At 44.7% G+C, this 24,874-nt stretch overlaps 1 protein-coding gene across 2 annotated transcripts in view; it reads right to left on the bottom strand.

Annotated features, from left to right (window-relative positions):
- The window catches only part of FRMD6 (FERM domain containing 6), a 119,701-nt gene that overhangs the window by 3,344 nt on the left and 91,483 nt on the right, over nt 1–24,874 (bottom strand). For both annotated transcript variants that reach the window (XM_067463108.1, XM_067463107.1), the window contains exons 6-12: nt 24,207–24,393; nt 9,752–9,907; nt 7,976–8,041; nt 5,890–5,958; nt 3,644–3,818; nt 1,684–2,022; nt 209–343 (exon numbers count right to left, since the gene is read on the bottom strand). In XM_067463108.1, coding sequence (XP_067319209.1) covers nt 209–343; nt 1,684–2,022; nt 3,644–3,818; nt 5,890–5,958; nt 7,976–8,041; nt 9,752–9,907; nt 24,207–24,393 — 1,127 coding nt within the window. The remainder of the gene's footprint in view (nt 1–208; nt 344–1,683; nt 2,023–3,643; nt 3,819–5,889; nt 5,959–7,975; nt 8,042–9,751; nt 9,908–24,206; nt 24,394–24,874) is intronic.

Raw genomic sequence — 24,874 nt, 5'->3', positions numbered from 1 at the left:
TTGTCCACGAGGACTCCAAGATCCTTTTCACACGCACTGCTCTCGAGCCAGGCATTGTCCCCCATTCTGTATCTTTGCATTTCGTTTTTCCTGCCAAAGTGGAGTCTCTTGCATTACAATAGATCTGGTGCTATTCTCTGACCTCTCCTCTCTGGGACAGGCCTTGGGATACTGAAAGATGGCAAGACATTTAGTTCAACAACTTTACCTGAGTGACCATTGAACTTCCTGGCCATCAACATGTCCTCGGTGATGTAAATGCACACGTCGGGACTCACGTCGTCCAGGGAGGTTTCGCTCGTCGGCTCAAGGTCTCTGGGGTCGTCAACCAACATCTCAATCTCTGAATCAAAGACATTTCACAGTTGAAGAAATACAGTATCTATAGCAGTGTTTCTCAACCTTCCTGATGTTGTGACCCTTTAATACAGTTCCTCATGTTGTGGTGACCCCCAACCATAACATTATTTTCGTTGCTACTTCAGAGCTGTCATTTTGCTCCTGTTTTGAATCGTAATGTAAATATATGACATACAGGATGTATTTTCATTCACTGGACCAAATTTGGCACAAATATCTGATACATCAACATTTGAATGCTGGTTGGGTTGGGGGAGGGTTGATTTTGTCATTTAGGTGATGTAGTTGCTGGGATTTATAGTTCACCTACAATCAAAGAGCATTCTGAACTCTACTAGTGATGGAATTGAGCCAAACTTGGCACACAGAACTCCCGCATCCAACAGAAAATACTGGAAGGGTTTGGTGGACATTGACCTTTAGTTTTGGAATTGTAGTTCACCTACAGCTAGAGAGCACTGTGGACTCAAACAATGATGGATCTGGACCAAATTTGGCATGGATCTTCAATATGCCGAAATGTGAACACTGGTGGAGTTTGGGGAAAATAGACCTTGACATTTGGAAGTTGTAGTTGCTGAGATTTCTAGTTCACCTACAACCAAAGAGAATTCTGAACTCCACTAGTGATGGAATTGAGCCAAACTTGGCACACAGAACTCCTGCATCCAACAGAAAATACTGGAAGGGTTTGGTGAGCACTGACCTTGAGTTTTGGAGTTGTAGTTCACCTACATCTAGAGAGCACTGTGGACTCAAACAATGATGGATCTGGACCAAATTTGACATGGATTCTCAATATGCCGAAATGTCAACACTGGTGGAGTTTGGGGAAAATAGACCTTGACATTTGGGAGTTGTAGTTTCTGGGATTTCTAGTTCACCTACAATCAAAGAGAATTCTGAACCCCACCAAAGATATAACTGGGCCAAACTTACCACACAGAACCCCCCATGATCAACAGAAAATACTATGTTTTCTGATGCTCTTCAGTGACCCCTCTGACACCCCCTTGCGACCCCCTCAGGGGTCCCGACCCCCAGGTTGAGAAACACTGATCTACAGCATGACACATTTATTTCTAGACTTTGCAATAATATGAGAAACCAGAGAGATAACTCTGAAATCTATTGCCAACAGATCCTCTGAAGATGCCACTAGCCACAGATGCAGGCAAAATGTCAGGAGAAAATGCTGCTGGAATATGGCCATACAGCCCAAAAAATTCACAGCAACCCTGGACATATTTCCTTGGATGCTGGTAATAAGTCCCGTGGGTATGCGGGTCTTTCCTAATAGGATGTGGCTTGGTCCACGCTTACCGTCCTCCTGCGAGGAGTCCTCTTCCAGCCGCTCCTTCTCCCCGCTTTCCACGCCGGAGGTGTGTGAGCTTCCATGGCTGGTCATGGAGCTGCAAGCCCTCAGCTTGCGGTGGACGGCGGCCACCAAGAAGTCATCCTCGGCCCCCCTGTCGCGCGGCTTGGGGTCGGTCTCGATGCCGGAGGTGTGGGAGCTGCTGTGGCTGGTGGTGGAGCGGCGGGAGAGGCGCTTGTGCTGGGCGCTGCCCGAGCTGCTCCCGCTGGCCCTGGAGCGCTTCTCCAGCTGGTCCATGTCCAGGTCCAGAGCATCGCTGATGTAGGACTCCCGGTACTGCTTCTTCTCTAGAAGGGAAAGCCAAGGAGGAGATGCATAGAAGAGGCTTCTAGGCTGCATCCAGAGGAGTCTTAGTGTCTTGACCACGTATGGGTAAACATCAGCCCTCTGGGTGTTTTGGACTTCAACTCCCACAATTCCTAACAGCCAGTAGGCTGCTAGGAATTGTGGGAGTTGGAGTCCAAAACACCCAGAGGGCTGACGTTTGCCTGTACCTGGTCCAGATTGAGGAAATCATACTTCCCACTCTCTCCTAAGATTCCTAGATCTCTCTCACGTGGACTGTTTTCAACCCAGAAATCCTTAACAGCTAGTAAACTGGGACTTCTGGGAGTTGTAGGCCAAAACACCTGGGGACCCACAGGTTGAGAACTACTGACCTAGAGGGACAGCTGAGTCATGACCATGTGAAAGTCATGACAAGAATTGCATCATTTATATACCCACTCTGGGTATATAAATAAGCAACAGACACGTGCGTGACTTGCTAGGGTTGAATGAAAATTAATGCCTCCACCTCCGTAATTCCTCAACAGATGGCAGTACTGGTATGCCGCAGGTACTGGCTTGTTCAGTAGACTCTCCTCTACAGTTCCATTTTGATGGGAAGCCTTAGCATTGAACGGTTGTGTTATTAAAGTGCAAAGTATGGAACCGTGCACAGACGGTCGGTCAATGCAACTTAAACAACATGCAGTCATTGAATTCTTGACAGTGGAAGGTGTCACCCCCGGTGGCGCAATGGTTGTATGGTTGTATATCTGTGTATACATACTGATAGCAGACCTGTAAATAGCTGTATATAGAGCAACGACTGAAGAAGGAAAAGCTCCAGTGGAGTTTGGATGCAAGACAGACTATAAATCTCTGCTACCTATGATAAGGACTCTGCAGTGTTTTGGATTGAATCCTAACCACTTTTCTTGAGAAACATTAAGTCCCAAGCACAGCTGGAGGAGGACGTGAAAGGACTTGTTCACGTACCTACCTGACACAGGTATTTTGTGTATTTACCTGAACTCTGCGCCAACAATGCAGTCCAACCCCATTCTGCCATGTGGGAAAACACATTCAAAGCACCCCTGATAGACCTCTAAATTAGCTGTATATAGAGCAACAACTGAAAAATGAAAAGCTCTGGTGGAATTTGGATGAAAACCAGAGCTCAAGTGTGCTTATTAAAGCTGTGAATATAAAACAAGATCAGAGGCCAGAATATAAATCTCTGCTACCTGTGATAAGGACTCTGCAGTGTTTTGGATCGAATCCTAACCACTTCCCTTGAGACACATTAAGTCCCAAGCGCAGCTGGAGAAGGACGTGAAAGGGCTGATTCAGGTACCTACCTGACCTGGGTATTTTGTGTATTAACCTGAACTCTGTGCCAACAATCCAGCCCCAACCCCATTGAAAAACATATTTAAAGCACCCCTGACAGATGGCCATCCAGCCTCCTATTTTTGCAGCTTACAAGGGACTTCCCTCTTAACCTTCTCTTCTGTAATCAAAATGATTTTAGGCTACAGGTAGGCACAACAGGACTGTACATCAGAAGAAACTTCTAGATATTGAGACCAATTCAGCAGGCTCAAAGGGAAGCTGAGCAAGGGAAAGGAGGGCCACCATTACCTTCGTTCTCCTCCAATTTCCGGATGTGGCGTAGGACCGGCTGCAGGTTCATGTAGAGGCGGTGGCTGCTGCTCAGGAGCTGCAGGAGGTGGCGGGAGCGCGTGGGGCACCCCGTGTAGTATGTGAGCTTGCGGGCGGAGGGGAGGCCATCCGGAAGGATCTCAAACCGCTTGCCCTGAAAAGAGAAGGACAGCGTGAGGAAACCGGACAGCATCCTTTGTCACCCGCCCCTAGGTCCTGCCTCCACCTCGTTTCTCCATACTCCGCCAAGAGAATCTTCCTTATAGTGGAAGACTCTATACACACTTGAAGTTGGAAGAGATTCCAAGGAAAGTCATAAAGCAAGTGCCTTTCACTGTCAGTTAGAAAATCCTGTATTGCATGCAATGCCAAAGTGCTAAAAATACAGCTCTAATGGACATGTGGTCACAGCATACTCCAATGAAAGGGTTAAGAGAGTAGAGAAGTGGACCTAGAGCAGTGGTTCTCAATCTGTGGGTCCCCAGATATTTGGGCCTTAACCTGTCGGTCCCCAAATATTTTGGCCTTCAGCTCCCAGAAATCCATAACAGCTGCTAAACTGATTGGGACTTCTGGGAATTGTAGGCCAAAATACCTAGGAACCCACAGGTTGAGAACCATTGACCCCAAGGGACGGCTGAGTCATGACCATGTGAAAGTCATGACAAGAACTACATCATTTTCTGTGGCCACTTTGGTTATATAAGAAAGTGACAGACATGTGCGCATCTTGCTATGGTTGTCTATCTGTGTATATACTGATAGCAGACCTGTAGATAGCTGTATATAGAGCAACGACTGAAAAATGAAAAGCTCCGGTGGAGTTTGGATGAAAGCCAGAGCTCAAGTGTGCTTATTAAAGCTGTGAACTATAAAACAAGGTGAGAGGCCAGACTATAAACCTCTGCTATCTGTGATAAGGACTCTGCAGTGTTTTGGATCGAATCCTAACCACTTCCCTTGAGACACATTAAGTCCCAAGCACAGCTGGAGGAGGACGTGAGAGGACTGATTCAGATACCTACCTGACCCGGGTATTTTGTGTCTTTACCTGAACTCTGTGCCAACAATCCAGTCCAACCCCATTGAAAACATATTTAAAGCACCCCTGACAGATGGCCACCCAGCCTCCTATTTATGCACCTTAAAAGGGACTCCTCTCTTAACCTTCTTTGTTCAACATCTTTATTAATGACTTAGATGAAGGGCTAGAAGGCAGGATCATCAAGTTTGCAGACGACACCAAATTGGGAGGGATAGCCAAGACTCCAGAGGACAGGAGCAGAATTCAAAACGATCTTGACAGATTAGAGAGATGAATGGCCAAAACTAACAAAATGAAGTTCAACAGTGACAAATGCAAGATACTCCACTTTGGCAGAAAAAACGAAATGCAAAGATACAAAATGGGGGACAATGCCTGGCTTGAGAGCAGTACGTGTGAAAAAGATCTTGGAGTCCTCATGGACAACAAGTTAAACATGAGCCAACAATGTGATGTGGAGGCAAAAAAAGCCAATGGGATTTTGGCCTGCATCAAGAGGAGCATAGTGTCTAGATCTAGGGAAGTCATGCTCCCCATGCTCTATTCTGCTTTGGTTAGACCACACCTGGAATATTGTGTCCAATTCTGGGCACCACAATTCAAGAGAGATATTGACAAGCTGGAATGTGTCCAGAGGAGGGCGACTAAAATGATCAAGCGTCTGGAGAACAAGCCCTATGAGGAGCAGCTTAAGAAGCTGGGCATGTTTAGCCTGAAGAAGAGAAGGCTGAGGAGACATAATAGCCACGTATAAATATGTGAGAGGAAGTCACAGGGAGGAGGGAGCAAGCTTGTTTTCTGTTTCCTTGGAGACTAGGATACGAAACAATGGCTTCAAACTACAAGAGAGGAGATTCCATCTGAACATGAGGAAGAACTTCCTAACTGTGAGAGCCGTTTAGCAGTGGAACTCTCTGCCCTGGAGTGTGGTGGAGGCTCCTTCTTTGGAAGCTTTTAAACAGAGACTGGATGGCCATCTGTCAGGGGTGCTTTGAATGCAATATTCCTGCTTCTTGGCAGAATGGGGTTGGACTGGATGGCCCAGGAGGTCTCTTCCAACTCTTTGCTTCTATGATTCAATGATTCTACTTATTCATGATTAAGATGACAATAGGTTTTCTGGCCAGATTGCAAGGAAGGGATCCTGCAGAAGGGCCAGTTTCAAGAGTTTCCTACTCACCACAAACACAAGTTTCCCAACATTCGTCCAAGGGAAGTCATAAAGCAAGTGCCTTTCACTGTTTGCATTCTGCAATGGAAGGAAGAGAAAGAAGAAATACATGGCTGATTTTTTTCAAAGTAGAATGACCACAATACAGCTTTCGTAATTGCTTGACCGGGACTGTGATTTATCTTACCAACAAAATAAGCCTTTTCCAAGCCCTCCAAGCAAATCTATCATATTCTATGTATTGTCGAAGGCTTTCATGGCCAGAATCACTGGGTTGTTGTAGGTTTTTTCGGGCTGTATGGCCATGTTCTAGAGGCATTCCCTCCTGACGTTTTGCCTGCATCTATGGCAAGCATCCTCAGATGTAGTGAGGATGCTTGCCATAGATGCAGGCGAAACGCCAGGAGAGAATGCCTCTAGAACATGGCCATACAGCCCGAGAAAAACTACAACAACCCTCTATCATATTCTTTTGCTGGAAGTTACCATAGAATTGCCTTGGAACACCTAGCAAATTCCTAAAGATCCTTGAGGAATTTTCTATGTCCACCAAAACAACTTTATAATAGGGTTGTTGTAGGTTTTTTCAGGCTATATGACCATGTTCTAGAGCAGGGGTCAGGAACCTTCGGCTCTCCAGGTGTGGTGGACTTCAACTCCCACAATTCCTTGAGGCTCGGCATTCACCCCAAAGGCTTACCTTGGCCTCAAGGAATTGTGGGAGTTGAAGTCCACCACACCTGGAGAGCCGAAGGTTCCCCATGCCTGTTCTAGAGGCATTTCTCCTGACGTTTCGCCTGCATCTATGGCAAGCATCCTCAGAGGCAGTGAGGTCTGTTGGAAGTAGTTTATATATCTGTGGAATGACCAGGGTGAGACAAAGGACTCTTGTCTGTTGGAGCTAGGTGTGAATGTCTCAACTGAACACCTTGATTAGCATTTGATTGCCTGGCAGTGCCTGGAGCAATCTTTTGTTGAGAGGTGATTAGATGTCCTTGTTTGCTTCCTCTCTGTTGTTGTGCTGTTGTAATTTTAGAACTTTATAGTAACTTTCAGTGGAAGTTCAATAGCATGTTCTATTATCCACAGTTTCCTGTTTCCTTGGTAAGTTTCCATGGTTATTTAAGGAAAATATCCTCCAATGGAGATGAAGGGTCAAACCATTTTGAAATATATAGATAGATAGATAGATAGATAGATAGATAGATAGATAGATAGATAGCAGGTGCATCTATTAGGGCTTTGTTAGTCCATACAACTCTACTGACCACAATAATGGTCGTTTTTCATCCAGACTCATAGAAATATATGTGCAAATCTGAAACAGAAGTAAAGAGGCCACTGCTTGCTCTTTTGTTTGGAGTGAGAAAAGATATGGAAGCCTAATCGATGGATTGATTGGACGGGATTTTAAGTCACACTTTTATGGGACTCCAGGCAGCTTCCAAAGCGCTTAAAGGACTCATAATAAAAGCTAAAGAACAATTAAAAGCAAATAAAACAATATAAAAACAATAGTGGAAAAGAACACAATGAATGAATCCCATAATGTGTGTCTCGAATGTGTGCTTGAAACTGATTAACTTTGTATTTAATAAACTGTTGTGTGTGTGCTTTTAAAAAACACGCACACACTCTTTTGTGCAGTTTTTCTTTTGTGTCAGGAGCAACTTGAGAAACTGCAAGTCGCTTCTGGTGTGAGAGAATTTGCCATCTGCAAGGATGTTGCCCAGGGTACGCTGCCCGGATGTTTTGATGTTTTAGCATCCTTTTGGGAGGCTTCTCTCTTTTCCCGGCATGGGGAGCTAGAGCTGACAGAGAGAGCTCAATCTCCTCTCCCTGGATTCGAACCGCTGACCTATCGTCAGCAATCCTGCTGGCACAAGGATTTAACCCACTGCGCCACTGGGGGCTCCTACTTTTGTGCATTAAGATTTCAGCAATACTTTATTATAAGTTATCCTGGATGAAAGATGGAATATTAAACAGAATACACACACACACACACACACACACACACACAGACAGATCGATCGATAGGTCGATAGATAGATAGATACAGTTCACCATGTATATAAAATACGGGGATACGTACCTGAAAGATCTGGATCCCCCGTGTGGTCAACCCAAGTGTTAAGGAGGCCTCGATTTCCTTCTTGTCCTACAGATGAAAAAAGATTAATTTACAATCTTTGCACTGCTTCTCCAACTCCAGCCTGACCTTCTTCACACCAAAGCGGGAACCACTATTGTGGTTGTTGTCATTTCAACTCTAAGAGCATTTAAGGGCTGGGCTTAGCACAGCGGGTTGGCAGTTCAAGCCCAGGTTAGGGTGAGCACCCGCTGTCAGCCTCAACTCCCTGCCCACCTAGCAGATCGAAAACAGAAATATGAGTAGATAAATAGGTACTGCTTTTAGCAAGGAGGTATTAAAAGGTACCCATTAAGACATGTGGTGATTCAATCGGGAGGACGTCTAAGGAGGACGACAAAGCTCTTCGGCATGGAAGAGAGAGCAACAGCATCACCCTGTGGCCAGAGTCGAACACAGCCTCCAGATGCCGGAAATGGGAAAGATGGAACAGCCTTTATCTTTGTTTATGTAATGTCTGTCCTTTTTAATTATATAACGGCATTGAATGTTTGCTCCATATGTGTTCTGTACTGCACCCCGAGTCTCCTCGGGGAGATAGAGCGGAATATAAATAAAGTATATTATTATTATTATTATTATTATTATTATTATTATTATTAGAAACACAACAAGATGAGTCCACAGCAGACACTCTGCAGCTGTTGAATTGGATCACACGTCGGACACTTCCCAAGCGTCTAGGACTGTGTGATGTATCGGCAAATAATGTGTTCAGATCCGAGTAGGGTGGCCTTCTGCAGCTGGCAGATGGTAATTTTGTCAGCGCCGATTGTGTTTAAGTGCAGGCCAAGGTCTTGAGGCACTGCACCCAGTGTGCCCATCACCACTGGGACCACCTTGACTGGCTTGTGCCAGAGTTTTTGCAGTTCGATCTTTAAATCCTCATATTGTGTCAGCTTTTCCTGTTGTTTCTCTGCAATCTTGCTGTCACCTGGAATTGCGACATTGACAATCCATACTTTGTTTTTTAACACGATTGTGAGGTCAGGAGTGTATTATTATTATTATTATTATTATTATTATTATTATTATTATGTCTTGTCGAAGGCTTTCATGACTGGAATCACTAGGTTCTTGAGGGTTTTTTCGGGCTATATGGCCATGTTCTAGAGGCATTTTCTCCTGACGTTTCGCCTGCATCTATGGCAAGCATCCTCAGAGGTAGTGAGGTAGTGAGATTAGTGTTTCTAATAATAATATTTCTGGGGCTGAGAGAGTGTGACTCACCCAAGGTCACCCAATGGGTTTCCATGGTCAAGCAGTGATAAATGCTCCACCCTCTTGTGCATTTATATCAATGTATCAATACTGATATATAAGGCAACTTGTAGTTTATTGTTTTATATCCCGCTCCCAAATTGGAACTTGAAGTAGTTGCTTTCAGGGATGAGAAAAGGTGTGTGTGCCTTCAAGTTGCCTGTGAACCTATAGCATTCCCATGGATTTCATAGTGTCTTCTTACACAAAAAGTATTCAGCAGTGGTTTTGACAGTTCCTACCTCTGAAATCAAGCCTATGGTACCTGGAGTTTGTTGGGTGTCTCCCATCCAAGTACTAATCAGAGCTGACCCTGCTTAGTTCCCAAGATCAGATAGAGTCTAGTACAGGCATGGGCCAACTTCAGCCCTCCAAGGTGTTCTGGACTTCAACTTCCACAACTCCTAACAGCCTCAAGCCCTTTCCTTTACCCCCTCAGCCGTGGCAATATACACCCACCTTGTACAATCTGTAGTAATGCACAGCCACGTCGTCTAGCCGCACAGCCTCCTTGATGTACTTCAGGTGGGCTTCGGAGGCGGTCAGAGCACACTGGTCCTTGTGCATGATGGGGATGTGCTTCAGGATGTAGTCCTTCCCTCTCTTGGCCACCACCTGGACAGAGACAGAGGAGACACCTTAAAGTCAGGGGAAATCCCAGGAAAATAAACACCATGATTCATGGTGTCACAGGTTCTGGAAGGGACTCCAAGGGCCATCCAGTCCAACCCTCTTGTGAACTGCAAGATGAACATTTCCACTTTCCACTGGCATGGAAATCATCTATCAGCTTGTCTAGATGACAAGCTATGTAACCTCAGCAGACCAAAATCAAGGTCACAACAATGTTTGTTACAGAACTCCCATATGCTGATGATAATGTAGTCTGTGCTCATTCAGAAGACCTACAAGCCACTCTAAACACCTTTGCAGAAGCATACGAGAAGCTTGGCCTCTCACTGACCATCAAGAAAAACAAAGTGCTCTTTCAATCCCTCTGCAAGGCCAGAAATACAGCTTAATGGTGTAACATAAGTAAATGTGGACCCTTTCCACTACCTTGGCAGCCACCTCTCCACAAAAGTCAACATTGACACAGAGATACAACACCAGCTGAGCTGGGCAAGTGCAGCATTTTTCCAAATGAAGCAGAAAGTGTCTGTGGACCAGGACATCTGTAGGGAGACCAAGGGGCTTGTTTATAAAGCCATTGTTCTCCCAATGGCTATATGCCTGCGAGACGTGGACTGTCTACAGACGTCACACTCAACTTTTGGAACAATTCCATCAATGCTGCCTCTGGAAAATCCTGCAAATCTCTTGAGAAGAAAGTTGGTAGACAAATGTCACTGTTCTGGAAGAAGGAAAGACTACCAGCATCCTAGCCATGATCCTCCACCATCAACTCCACTGGATGGAAGACCACTTTGTCCAAATGCCCGATCACCGTCTTCAAAAGTAGTTACTTTACTCCCAACTCAAGAAAAGAAAATGGAAAGTTGGTGGACCAGAAAAGAGATTTAAAGATGGACTTAAAGCCAAACTTTAAAAATGTGACATAGACACCGAGAGAGATTGGGAATCCCTGGCCCTCGAGCGTGTTGCACCTCAGAGTAGATGTTGCAACCCAGAGCAGGAAACTGGACCCTCAGAGCAGGAAACTGGATCCACCACACTTGACTTCAGGAAAACAATCCTTTTTTATTGATGAAAGATGAATACAAAACAGAGGAAATATGCAAAGGTAAAAAGTCACAGTAAAAATCAGCAACAAGAAATGTCCATAAACAAGATCATAAAACCCACAGCAAAACTGCTGAATCCTGGAACCTGTTAGCAATCCACTAACCGTACTTGGAACAACTAGAAAACCTCCAAGGAACAAGGCCACTTGAATCAGAAGACCTGCAATAGCTTTCACATGAATCTGGAACGATGCCTGGTCTGAAGCTGCATTCAGGCCAGGCATACCTAAGGCCAAGAAATCTATTGCGAGACACACCTGAAGTTTTCGTTTGCATTTCTTTCAATCTGGCTGACCTACGTAAACTTTGTGCTTCTCCCCGGCTCTGCCAAATCTGCCCCCGCCTATCCTCATTAGGCAGACCAGGTGTCAGATTCTCTGGAGAACTAAGGCTGGGAGGAAAAGGGAGTGAAACTTCTCCGCTCGGCTCGGAATGCATGTTCTCATGGGAATTTTGACTTTCACTTTCCAAGGCTGTAGGATTTTCACTACTCAAACCATCATAATCTAATTTGGCCTCAGAATTCACATTGACATCTACATTGGCATCAGGAAATACAATCACAGAATCAGGTTCAGATTCACACCCAGGCTGAACCCTAACACTAGATTCACCTTGCTGAAATCACCAGAACCGCACACAGACTGAAGTCTTTGTAGTTTATTAAAAAGTAAAAGATGAAAAGTTTAAAAAGCAAATAGTGTCCCAAAGATCAATAAAACATAGCACTGTAAAGCAGAATTCTAAATGGCACCAACGAAACAAGGTCCCATTTATTTTATTTATCGTGTCATCAGCAACCATACAATTGTGTTACAATTCTAACAGAACAAAACAAACACACAGATTAAAAGAAAAAAAAAACACAGATTTTGCAAACTTGGTAGTTGGTTAAATGTCCTTTGACCAGTATCTGGCCACTTGGAGTGCCTCTGGGGTTGCCGCAAGAAGGTCCTCCATTGTGCATGTGGCAGGGCTCAGGTTGCATTGCAGCAGGTGGTCAGTGGTTTGTTCTTCTCCGCACTCGCATGCCGAGGATTCCACCCTGCAGCCCCATTTCTTAAGGTTGGCTCTGCATCTCGTGGTGCCAGAGCGCAGTCTGTTCAGCGCCTTCCAAGTCGCCCAGTCTTCTGTGTGCCCAGGGGGGAGTCTCTCATCTGGTATCACCCATGGATTGAGGTGCTGGGTTTGGGCCTGCCACTTTTGAACTCTCGTTTGCTGGGGTGTTCCAGCGAGTGTCTCTGTAGATCTAAGAAAACTATGTCTTGATTTAAGTCGTTGACGTGCTGGCTGATACCCAAACAGGGGATGAGCTGGAGATGTCTCTGCCTTGGTCCTTTCACTATTGGCTGCTATTTCCTGGCGGATGTCAGGTGGTGCAATACTGGCTAAGCAGTGTAATTTCTCCAGTGGTGTGGGGCGCAGACACCCTGTGATAATGCGGCATGTCTCATTAAGAGCCCCATCTACTGTTTTAGTGTGGTGAGATGTGTTCCACACTGGGCATGCATACTCAGCAGCAGAGTAGCATAGTGCAAGGGCAGATGTCTTCACTGTGTCTGGTTGTGATCCCCAGGTTGTGCCAGTCAGCTTTCGTATGATGTTGTTTCTAGCGCCCACTTTTTTGCTTGATGTTCAGGCAGTGCTTCTTGTAGGTCAGAGCACGGTCCAAAGTGACTCCCAGGTATTTGGGTGTGTTGCAATGCTCCAGTGGGATCCCTTCCCAGGTAATCCTCAGAGCTCCCATGAGAACATGACAAAATCCCATGACCATGGACACAGGAAAACGATCACAAGCTGCCTGGTTGAGCGAGAAGTTGCTCTGACAAAGGTTTGTTTTCAAACACACTGCTTAATACCCTTTGCAATACATGAAAGCATTTCTTTGGCCTCTGACCTCCTTCTTGTTGGCTATTCTCACACTCCTTCAAACTCTGAATTCCAAACGGTCAGCCTAATCTAAGGTTCCCGTTTCATCAAGGTCAGGCTGCTCGTTAGTGTCAGCCTGGTTGCCTTCCTGTTTGCTTACTATCAGGCTGAGAACTGTCCTCCTTTTCCGAGTCAATTTGCACCTGGCTAGTTTCAGTATCAAAAACATAATTCCCTGCTGTGGGAAACTGAACTTGCACACCCTGTGCCTCATTATCTACAACAGGAACATTTTGAACCTGATTGTGAACCTGAATCTCATCATCCTCGTCAGAGTCACTCTGAGACCCCATCTGAGTCACAACACTATCACTCTGTGTCTGTGTTTCCAGCTGAGTCACAACAGAGTGTATAACTGGAGGTTGGTTGTGAATAACAGTAATGTGGAATTCGAAGAAGCAAGAATGAGGAGATATGATAGCCATGTATAAATATGTGAAAGGAAGCCACAGGGAGGAGGGAGCAAGCTTGTTTTCTGCTTCCCAGAGTGTGGTGGAGGCTCCTTCTTTGGAGGCTTTTAAACAGAGGCTGGATGGCCATCTGTCTGGGGTGCTTTGAATGCAATATTCCTGCTTCTTGGCAGAATGGGGTTGGACTGGATGGCCCAGGAGGTCTCTTCCAACTCTTTGATTCTATGATTCTATGAGATGGAGAGCAAAAGGGACAAATGTGTCAAGAGGACGGAGGTGCATCAAGCCAACTCCTATCGGGACCACCTACCATCTGGAAATTGATGTCCTCACTATGGAAGACCATGTAAATCCAGAAATGGTCTCTACAGTCACCCACAGACCACTGCCAAGACTCTACACCATGTCGATCAGACTCAACGGCTATGAGGGATCACCGATAATGATGCAGGAGGAAACAAAGCATTCTTGACAGATGGCCATCCAGATTCATTATCAAAACCTCTAGAGATGGAGACTACACCAACATTTCAACTTGAATGTTTCCATCTTGGAAGTTCGAAGCATCATAGAATTGAAAACTTGGAGAAGACTGCAAGGCACAGTCCAACTCGCCTGTCTGAACGTATCTCCCCCTATGAAACATTTAGGTCTCTAAGATCGTCTGGGAAGGCCCTGCTCTTGGTCCCGCCTTCTTTGCAAATGCAATTGGTGGGAACAAGAAACAGGGCCTTCTTATTGGTGGCCCCCGGGCTATGGAATGCCCTTCCTAGGGATATCTGATCGGTCTCCTCTCTCCTAACATTTTGAAAAAGCATTAAAACCTAGAATGTGCAAATGCAGTGGAACGATTGGATGACGCGACTGGAAAATGATTTTAGTAATGAGATGCTGAGAACTTGTGTTTTATTGCTCGTATTGTTCCTATTGTTTTTGTATGGTTTATCTATATAAATAAAAATGTAATGTTTGTTTGTGGGATTAACATAACTCAAAAACCACTGGACAAATTGCCGCCGAATTTGGCCACAAGATACCTACTAACCCAAGGAGTGACCATCACTAAAAAAAATAAAATGATTTTGTCATTTGGGAGTTGTAGTTGTTGGGATTTATAGTTCACCTACAATCAAAGAGCATTCTGAACTCCACCAACGATCGAATTGAACCAAACGTGGCACAAAGGACTCCCATGATCAACAGAAAACACTAGAAGGGTTTGGTGGGCATTGACCTTGAGTTGTAGTTCACCTCCATCCAGAGAGCACTGTGGACTCAAACAATGATGGATCTGGACCAAACTTGGCACTAATATTCCATATGCCCAAATAGGAACACAGATGGCGTTTGGGGAAAATAGACCTTGACATTTGGGAGTTGTAGTTACTGGGATTTATAGTTCACCTACAATCACAGAGCATTCTGAACCACACAAACGACAGAATTGGGGCAAACTTCCCACACAGAACCATCATTACCAACAGAAAACAGTTAAGGCCATCCAGTCCAACTCCCTTCACCAGGGCAAGAAAACGTAATCAAAGCCCTCCTGACAAAGAGCCACCCAGCCATAGATATAGATGGATAGTAGGCTTGGGCAATCCATGGTTCTAAAGTACTTACAAAACTAAAGTTCTGGTGGTGAAAATTTCAGAACTCTAACAAAACTTTCAAAAATTCATTATTATTTCATTATTGGTGATTTTAATGACAGAACCAATTAGGAACTGCCATTTATTATGAAATTTTGAGAGTTTTGTTAGAGTTCTGAAATTTTCACCACCAGAACTTTAGTTTTGTAAGTACTTTAGAACCATTTAGAACCATTTAGAAGTTGCTTTCAGGCTGAGAAAGGCAATATATAAATAGGGTATATAAATAAATAAATAAATAAATAAACTCCTTTCTGCCAGCAGGAGGATACAATCCAAGCACTCCTGAGAAATGGCCATCCAGCCTCTGTTTCAAATTTCCATTCCAACTTGAATGTTTATATCCTGAAAGTTCAAGGGATCCTAGACTTAGACGAAATCTCCAGAGGCCATCCAGCCACAACCCCATTGGGCCATGCAGGAAGACACAATCTAAGCCCTCCCGACAGATGGACTTCCAGCCTTTGTTTCCATCTTAGAAGTTCATAGAATCATAGAGTCACAGAGCTGGATGAGATGCCAAAGGCCAGGCTATCCAGTTGAACCCATTCTGACATGAGAGAAGAAACAACCCAAGCCCTCCCGACAGATGGCCACCCAGTCTTTAAACATGACTATCACATCCCCTCTTATTTGACCATGACTGTATATATTTGTGTCAATTGAGTCAAATCCCTTGGTTTTTGAAATTACTAGGAAACAAGAGCTCGAGTTTCTATACTAGGAAATGTGTGGATTTATGTCTAGCAATAATTAATAAAGTATTAATCTTCACATCCATTAATAATTAATCGCAATGTTCCCTGCAAGTCAAACATTTTGGTTCCGGAAAATTTTTATTTAGAAACAGTCCCAGACAGATGGAGGAGAAGAGCTTAATTCTAAATAGGCATTTTATTGTTCCGGAGTTTAAATTTCTGTTTAGTTTTAAATGCTGCACGGTTCATAAAAGATAACAGTGCTTTAATTCTCTGCTCTGCTGTTTATGGCTTTGGGCATTAAAGAAATTAATGGGAGGAATGAGTAAACTTTATAACTAAATAAAATTCAGGGTGAATCTGCACTGTAAAATTAATGCCGTCTGACACGACTTGAAGTTTGACATAGCTGAATGCTATGGAGTAATGGGAGCTGTAGTTTTATAAAGCCTTCTCTGCCAAAGGGATGTTGTCCTCTGCCAAACTACAGATCCAAGGATTGCATAACACTGATCCAGGACAAATAAAGTGGTGTCAAACTGCATCAATTCTACAGCGTAGCTGCACCGTCAGCCAAAACTAAGGTCACAACAACATCTGCTATAGAACTCCAATATACTGATGATAATGGAGTCTGTGCTCATTTCGAGTGGGAAGGAATCCCACTGGAGCATTGCAGCACACCCAAATACCTGGGAGTCACTCTGGACTATGCTCTGACCTACAAGAAGCACTGCCTGAACATCAAGCAAAAAGTGGGTGCTAGAAACAATATCATACAAAAGCTGACTGGCACAGCCTGGGGATCACAACCAGACACAGTGAAGACATCTGCCCTTGCGCTATGCTACTCTACTGATGAGTATGCATGCCCAGTGTAAAACAGGGGATGTGGCTCTTAATGAGACATGCCACATTATCACAGGGTGTCTGTGCCCTACACCACTGGAGAAATTACACTGTTTAGCCGGTATTGCACCACCTGACATCCGCTGGGAAGTAGCAGCTAATAATGAAAGGACCAAGGCAGTGACATTTCCAGCCCATCCCTTGTTTGGGAATCAGCCAGCACGTCAACGACTTAAATCAAGAAATAGTTTTCTAAGAACTACAGAGACACTCGCTGGAACACCTCAGCAAGCGAGAGTCCAAAAGTGGCAGGCTCAAACCCAGCACCTCAAACAATGGCTGATACCAAATGAGAGACTCCTCCCTGGGCACACAGAAAACTGGGCGACTTGGAAGGCGCTGAACAGACTGCGCTCTGGCACCACGAGATGCAGAGCCAACCTTCAGAAATGGGGCCACAAAGTGGAGTCCACAACATGCGAGTGTGGAGAAGAGCAAACCACTGACCACCTGCTGCAATGCAACCTGAGCCCTGCCACATGCACAACGGAGGACCCTCTTGCGACAACACCAGAGGCACTCCAAGTGGCCAGATACGGATCAAAGGACATTTAAGCAACTTACCAAGCTTGCAAATTCTGTGTTTTGTCTGTTTGTTCATGTTTGTTTTTGTTAAAAACGTAATAAAAAAGTCTGGTTGCTGATGACACGATAAATAAAATTTCTAAAAAGACCTATATTACATGTAATATTACTAATAATATTACAGTATAATGGTATAGTATAATAAGTAATATACATAATACTAATATTGTGCTATGGTAATAGTATAATATACTAGTCATCCCCTGCCATGCATTGCTGTGGCCCAGTCCGTTTATATGTGTTCTCTGTGTGTATATATTTGTGTTTATGTGCATATATGTGGTTTTTACGCATGCGTTGTAATGTTTTTGTTTGTTTTTTTGCTTTTTAAGTCTCTTCCACTGTGTTTTTCAGTGTTTTTATGAGTGATGGTCATTCATTGGCCTGGTATGTGTATTGTGTCCAAATGTGGTATCGATTTGCTAAGTGGTTTTTGAGTTATGTTAATCCCACAAACGAACATTACATTTTTATTTATATAGACTAGCCGTCCCCTGCCAGGCGTTGCTGTGGTCCAGTCTGGTGATCTGGAAAATAAAGTAATGTGAAAATGTGGGTTTCTAATATATGTAATTTCTTGTTGTTTCTTTGTCAGTGTTGCTGTGTAGATGGTCTGGTTTGCCTATTCTGGAATATGGAACATATAATTGTCCTTCTTTAGGGGTCCCTTTCAAATCTATGATACTGTATCTGTGTGTGTGAATCATATATATCTATCTATATCTCTGGCTGGGTGGCTCTTTGTCAGGAGGGCTTTGATTACGTTTTCTTGCCCTGGTGAAGAGAGTTGGACTGGATGGCCTTAAGTATTTTCTGTTAGTCATGGAGGTTCTGTGTGGGAAATTTGCCCCAATTCTGTTGTTTGTGGGGTTCAGAATGCTCTTTGATTGTAGTTGAACTATAAGTCCTAGTAACTACAAATCCCAAATGTCAAGGTCTATTTCCCCCAAACCCCATCTGTGTTCATATTTGGGCATATGGAATATTTGTGCCAAGTTTGGTCCAGATCCATCATTGTTTGAGTCCACAGTGCTCTCTGGATATAGGTGAACTACAACTCCCAAACTCAAGGTCACTACCCATCAAACCCTTCTAGTCTTTTCCGTTGGTCATGGGAGTCCGGTGTGTCATCAATTCCATCATTGATGGAGTTCAGAATGTTCTTTGATTGTAGGTGAACTATAAATCCCAAGAACTACAACTCCCAAATGACAAAATCAAAAAATTTTGAGTGAAGGACATAAATTGGGTTGTTAGGTGTCTGTGTCCAAATTTGGTGTCAATTCGTCCAGTGGTTGTTGAGTTCTGTTAATCCCACAAATGAACATTACATTTTATTTATATAGATTGTATTTATATATTACTTTTAAACTGCTCTGAAAACTGCTCTGAGTCCCCTTCGGGGTGAGATGGGCGGCATAAACATGTCGTAAATAAATAAATACCAGTATTTTAAAAAAACACCAGAATCAAGACAGTAAATAAGGAACACAACTTATTTACCACGTTTGGAGAAGCGTACGAAAAGCTTGGCCTCTCATTGAACACAGAGAAAACCCAAATGCTCTTTCAGCAAAAGGCACCAAGCAATCCCTCTGCAATGCTGGAAATACAGCTTAATGGTGTAATGTTAGAAAATGTTGACCATTTCCACTCCCTTGGCAGCCACCTCTCCACAAAATTCAACACTGTCACTGAAATACAACACCGCCTGAGCTCTGCGAGTGCAGCATTCTTCCAAATGAAGCATAAAGTGAGAATCAGGATGTTTTTAGGGAGAGGCAAAATACTTGTTTATAAAGCGATTGTCCTCCCAACTCTGTTATATGCCTGCAAAACGTGGACCATCTACAGACGTCACACTCAACTTCTGGAACTATTCCATCAGTGTTACTGCCAAGAAAATCCCTCAAATCTCTTGAAAAGACAAGCGGACAAATGTCAGTGTGCTGGAAGAAGCAAAGTCCACCAGAATTGAAGCCATGATCCTCCGCTATCAACTCCGCTGGACTATTTATTTATCGTGTCAGTATCAACCAGTCAATTGTATTACATTTTTAACAATTTTTTAACAAAGACAAAACAGAGTTTGCAAGCTTGGTAGTTGATTAAATGTCCTTTGACCAGTATCTGACCACTTGGGAGTGACTCTGGTGTTGCCGCAAGGAGGTCCTCCATTGTGCATCATGTGGCAGGGCTCAGGGTGCATTGCTGCAGGTGGTCAGTGGTTTGCTCTTCTCCACACTCACATGTCATGGATTCCACTTTGTGGCCCCATTTCTTGAGGTTGGCTCCGCATCTCGTGGTGCCAGAGCGCAGTCTGTTCAGCGCCTTCCAAGTCACCCAGTCTTCTGTGTGTCCAGGAGAGAGTCTCTCATCTGGTATCAGCCATTGATTGAGGTGCTGGGTTTGAGCCTGCCACTTTTGGACTCTCACTTGCTGGCGTGTTCCAGCGAGTGTCTCTGTAGATCTTAGAAAACTATGTCTGGATTTAAGTCGTTGACGTGCTGGCTGATACCCAAACTGGGGATGAGCTGGAGATGTCTCTGCCTTGGTCCTTTCACTATTGGCTGCTACTTCCCGGCGGATGTCAGGTGGTGCAATACCGGCTAAGCAGTGTAATTTCTCCAGTGGTGTAGGGCACAGACACCCCGTGATAATGCGGCATGTCTCATTAAGAGCCACATCCACTGTTTTAGTGTGGTGAGATGTGTTCCACACTGGGCATGCATACTCAGCAGCGGAGTAGCACAGTGCAAGGGCAGATGTCTTCACTGTATCTGGTTGTGATCCCCAGGTTGTGCCAGTCAGCTTTCGTATGATATTGTTTCTGGCACCCACTTTTTGCTTGATGTTCAGGCAATGCTTCTTGTAGGTAAGAGCACGATCCAGAGTGACTCCGAGGTATTTGGGTGCGCTGCAATGCTCCAGTGGGATTCCTTCCCAGGTGATCTTTAGAGCTCGGGATGCTTCTCTGTTCTTGAGATGAAACGTACATGTCTGTGTTTTAGATGGGTTAGGGATCAGCTGGTTTTCCCTGTAGTAGGCAGTAAGGGCACCTAGAGCTTCAGAAAGCTTCTGTTCTACCAACTCAAAGCTCCTTGCTTGAGCAGTAATGGCACGGTCATCAGCATAGATGAAACTCCAGAAGCAACCAGCGTCTTCACTGTGTCTAATTGTGATCCCCAGGTTGTGCCAGCTGGACTGAAGGCCACATTGTCCGAATGCCCAAAGATCACTGTCTCTCAAAGCAGTTACTCCACTCCCAACTCAAGAATGGAAAACGGAAGATTGGTGGGCAGGAAAAAAGATTGAAAGATTGGCTAAAAGCTGTGACAAAGATACTGAGAGAGAACTGGGAAGCCCTGGCCCTCCAAAGTCTAACTGGAGGTCAGCTGTGACCAACAGTGCTGTGGAATTTGAAGAGGCAGAATGGAGGGCGGAAACAGGACAAGAGGAAGAAGGCACCTCAAGCCAACCCTTGTTGGCACTGCCTTCCACCTGGAAACCGATGTCCTAACTCTGAAAGAACATGTGGATCCAGAATAGGTCTCCACAGTCATCTTTGGATCCATCATAAAATCATAGAATCCTAGTTGAAAGAGACCTAACGGGCCATCCAGTCCAACCCCATCAAGAAGCAGAAATATTGCATTCAAAGCACCCCTGACAGATGGCCATCCAGCCTCTGTTTGAAAGCTTCCAAAGAGGGAGCCTCAACCACACTCCGAGGCAGAGAGTTCCACTGCTGAACGGCTCTCACAGTCAGGAAGTTCTTCCTAATGTTCAGGTGGAATCTCCTGTCTTGTAGTTTGAAGCCGTTGTTCCATTGCATCCTAGTCTGAATTCTTAGATGCAGAAATGCATGAAATATATCTTATTTTCCTCATCTTATAAGACCACCATTAAGGCACAAGACAGGTGCCAACAGTATCCAAATCCTAAACATGGCCAAGACATCTGAATATTCAAATCCATTCCCAGGGAACCGAGGCAGTGAAAAGAAGGCTTTTCCTTTGGCCAGTGTGCTTCAGAACCAATTTTTTGGTTTCTTCCTGAACGACTGCATCATTCCAGCTGTTGTGCACCGTATCTGAAGTCTGCCTGGCATGAAAGAAAAACTCCAAACAGAGGCAAAACGAAACACTCCAGGGAAGCGGGGCTTAAAATGGAAACGGGTGAGTCAACATTGCCGTAAGCACCTAATCCGCTTATACCTGGCAGGTTTGCCCCGAGAGTTGTCTGGGGAGTTGGATCAAGTTGAGGCAGCAAGTGATGAAACATATCAGAACTTGGAGAATCATGGAGTTGGAAGGGAGCCCCAAGGGCCATCCAGTCCAACCCCATTTTGCCAGGCAGGCAGACACAATCAAAGCCGTCTCGACAGATGGCCATCCAACTTCTGCTTGAGAAGGAGCCTCCACTGGACTCCCAGGTAGCATATCCCACTGCTGGACAGCTCTGACTATTGGGAAGCTCTTCCTATGGTTTAGGTCAGGTGTTTCCAAACTTTTTGCAAAGAGGTCCAGATTGGGTGAGGGACTGACCTTTCAGCCTGATATTCTTTGAATCATTAACACAATACGCAAATGAACTATTTTACAGAATTTTGCACATTTTCATTTCTTCACACAGAGCACAAATCTAAACACATTTTTACAAAATGCATTCTGCCTTTCATTTTTGAAGACCACATAAAATGAAGAAATATTGTGTCCAATTCTGGGCACCACAACTGAAGGGAGATGTTGACTATAAGCTGGAATGTGTCCAGAGGAGGGCAACTCAAAGGATCAAGGGTCTGGAGAACAAGCCCTATGAGGAGTGGCTTAAAGAGCTGGGTATGTTTAGCCTGAAGAAGAGAAGGCAAAGAGGAGACATGATAGCCATGTATAAACACGTGAGAGGAAGTCATAGGGAGGAGGGAACAGGCTTGTTTTCTGCTTCCCTGGAGACTAGGACGCAAGGGAACAATGGCTTCAAACTACAAGAAAGGAGATTCCATCTGAACATGAGGAAGAACTTCCTGACTGTGAGAGCTGTTCAGCAGTGGAACTCTCTGCACCAGAGTGTGGTGGAGGCTCCTTCTATTGAGGCTTTTAAACAGAGGCGGTATGGCCATCTGTCGGGGGTGCTCTGAATGCAATTTTCCTGCTTCTTGGCAGAAGGGGATTGGACTGGATGGCCCATGAGGCCTCTTCCAACTCTTTTTCTATGATTCTATGAGTGGTGTGAGCTCCCAACTGTCAGTTCCAGCTTCCCATGCGGAGACATGTGCGAACCCTCCCACAGAATGGTAAAACATCTGGGTGTCCCCTGGGCAACGTCCTTGCAGATGGCCAATTCTCTCACACCAGAAGTGACTTGCAGTTTCCACCATAATTTGCAAATAAGTTTGTTAAAAACCAGACAATATGATTTTCTGGATGTGTTTTCTCATGTTGTTTCTGATAGTTGAGGTCTACCTATGATGTCAGTTATTGGCCTCTCTCATTGTTTTAGGTGGAAGAACTTGTACAATTAGTATCTGACTAAATACTTTTTTGGTATCTGACTAAATACTTTTTTTGGTATCTGACTAAATACTTTTTTGGTATCTGACTAAATACTTTTTTCCTCTGCTGAAGGTTAATGTTAGGTCATTCTCTGATTCCCACTTAGGCCCAATTTGCAGGAATGTTGTGATGGTAAAATAGGAAGAAAGACGAACAAGCCTATCATTGTAAACGAGAGGCAAGATACGAATGTTGCTCATCAAAAATACTCCATGGAGAGAGACAAGAAGCTGAGCACAAATGTCCTGCCTGTGGCTGGTGCTAGTCCTTGCCTCACCCATGCGGCCCCACACATCACAACAACAACGAGAGGCGCATGAATGTTGCCGTTGTGCTTTCCCCGTGACATCACCCTCTCTTTATAACCCAGGAGCTATTTCGGAGATGCCCACAGCAGCAGCTGCTCCCATTATGTGCTCGTAATTCTGGCACACACACATACACAGAGTGCGCCGAGAAAGGGACCGAGCGGCGAGTGAAACCAACCACTCCCCTGAATCCTCCAGAAACGCCGAAATTAGAACCCGAAGTCAACTCCTGGCCACTTCTGGCATTTATCTACAGCTTATTTTTGGAGCCTAACAAGCACTCTGTGGGCAGAGGATCCCAAGCACTTTGCAGTTGCCTATCCTAGCCTTAAAGCTGGAGAAGGGAGAAAGCAGGTGGGCAGTGGTCCCAACAACGCCCAAGCAATGCCATATATATATATATATATATATATATATATATATATATATATATATATCTTACTATAATTGTATACCGCTCTTCTCAGCCCTCAGGGCGACTCAGAGCGGTTCACAATAGAATCATAGAATCATAGAATCAAAGAGTTGGAAGAGACCTCATGGGCCATCCAGTCCAACCCCCTGCCAAGAAGCAGGAATATTGCATTCAAATCACCCCTGACAGATGGACATCCAGCCTCTGCTTAAAAGCCTCCAAAGAAGGAGCCTCCACCACACTCCGGGGCAGAGAGTTCCACTGCTGAACGGCTCTCACAGTCAGGAAGTTCTTCCTAATGTTCAGATGGAATCTCCTCTCTTGTAGTTTGAAGCCATTGTTCCGCGTCCTAGTCTCCAAGGAAGCAGAAAACAAGCTTGCTCCCTCCTCCCTGTGGCTTCCTCTCACATATTTATACATGGCTATCATATCTCCTCTCAGCCTTCTCTTCTTCAGGCTAAACATGCCCAGTTCCCTAAGCCGTTCCTCATAGGGCTTGTTCTCCAGACCCTTGATCATTTTAGTCGCCCTCCTCTGGACACATTCCAGCTAGTATATAGTAAGATATATATATATATATCTTACTATAATTGTATACCGCTCTTCTCAGCCCTCAGGGCGACTCAGAGCGGTTCACAATAGTAAATACAATACTTAAACATGATAAAAACAGTTAACATTAAGGTATATAAAAGGAAGTGTGCTTACCCATGAGGGAAAGTAGGCTTCAGGCTCAAAGTATTTCCCAAAGTGCTTGTTCCGCTTGAAGTTGCCCAAGTCGGCTTGCAAGGCGAAAGCGGCCAGGAGAAAGTACGCCTCTTCCCGCAACATGCATTGGGAGCGTAGGACCTGCTTCCTCAGGTGCCAATAGTAATAGTAGCGGGCCGTTCGGTCGCTGGAAGGGAGAAAAGGGGAATGGAAGAAGAACGGAGAAGACATTGTCAAGGAACGGAAAGCATTAACCAAAGCGAAAAAGTGAAACCCAAGTCTGGGGGATACATCTACGCCACGGCTTTCCAAACTGCGTGTTGCAACACTTAAGAGCAGGCATGGGCAAAATTGGGCCCTCCAGGTGTTTTGGACTCCTATAATTCCTAATAGCCAGTATGCTGTTAGGAACTGTGGGAGTTGAAGTCCAAAACACCTGGATGGCCAAGGTTTGCCCATGCTCACACTTATGTGTTGTCTGCAGTGTGTAAGGAGAAGAATTGAAAAGTCGACGACAGATCCCAAATGTAGACTCTGCAAGGAAGCAGATGAAACAATAGATCCCATCCGACTCCGGCCCTGTTTACCTCTCTGAACGTATTCTCTCCTATGAACCATCAAGATTATTAAGATCATCTGGAGAGGCCCTGCTCTCGGTCCCACCGGCC

The sequence above is a fragment of the Anolis sagrei genome, chromosome 1, assembly GCF_037176765.1.
Source record: "Anolis sagrei isolate rAnoSag1 chromosome 1, rAnoSag1.mat, whole genome shotgun sequence".
Taxonomy (NCBI): Eukaryota; Metazoa; Chordata; class Lepidosauria; order Squamata; family Dactyloidae; genus Anolis; species Anolis sagrei.
Note: the sequence above shows the minus strand (reverse complement) of the source record. Positions and strands in the feature narration are given on the sequence as shown.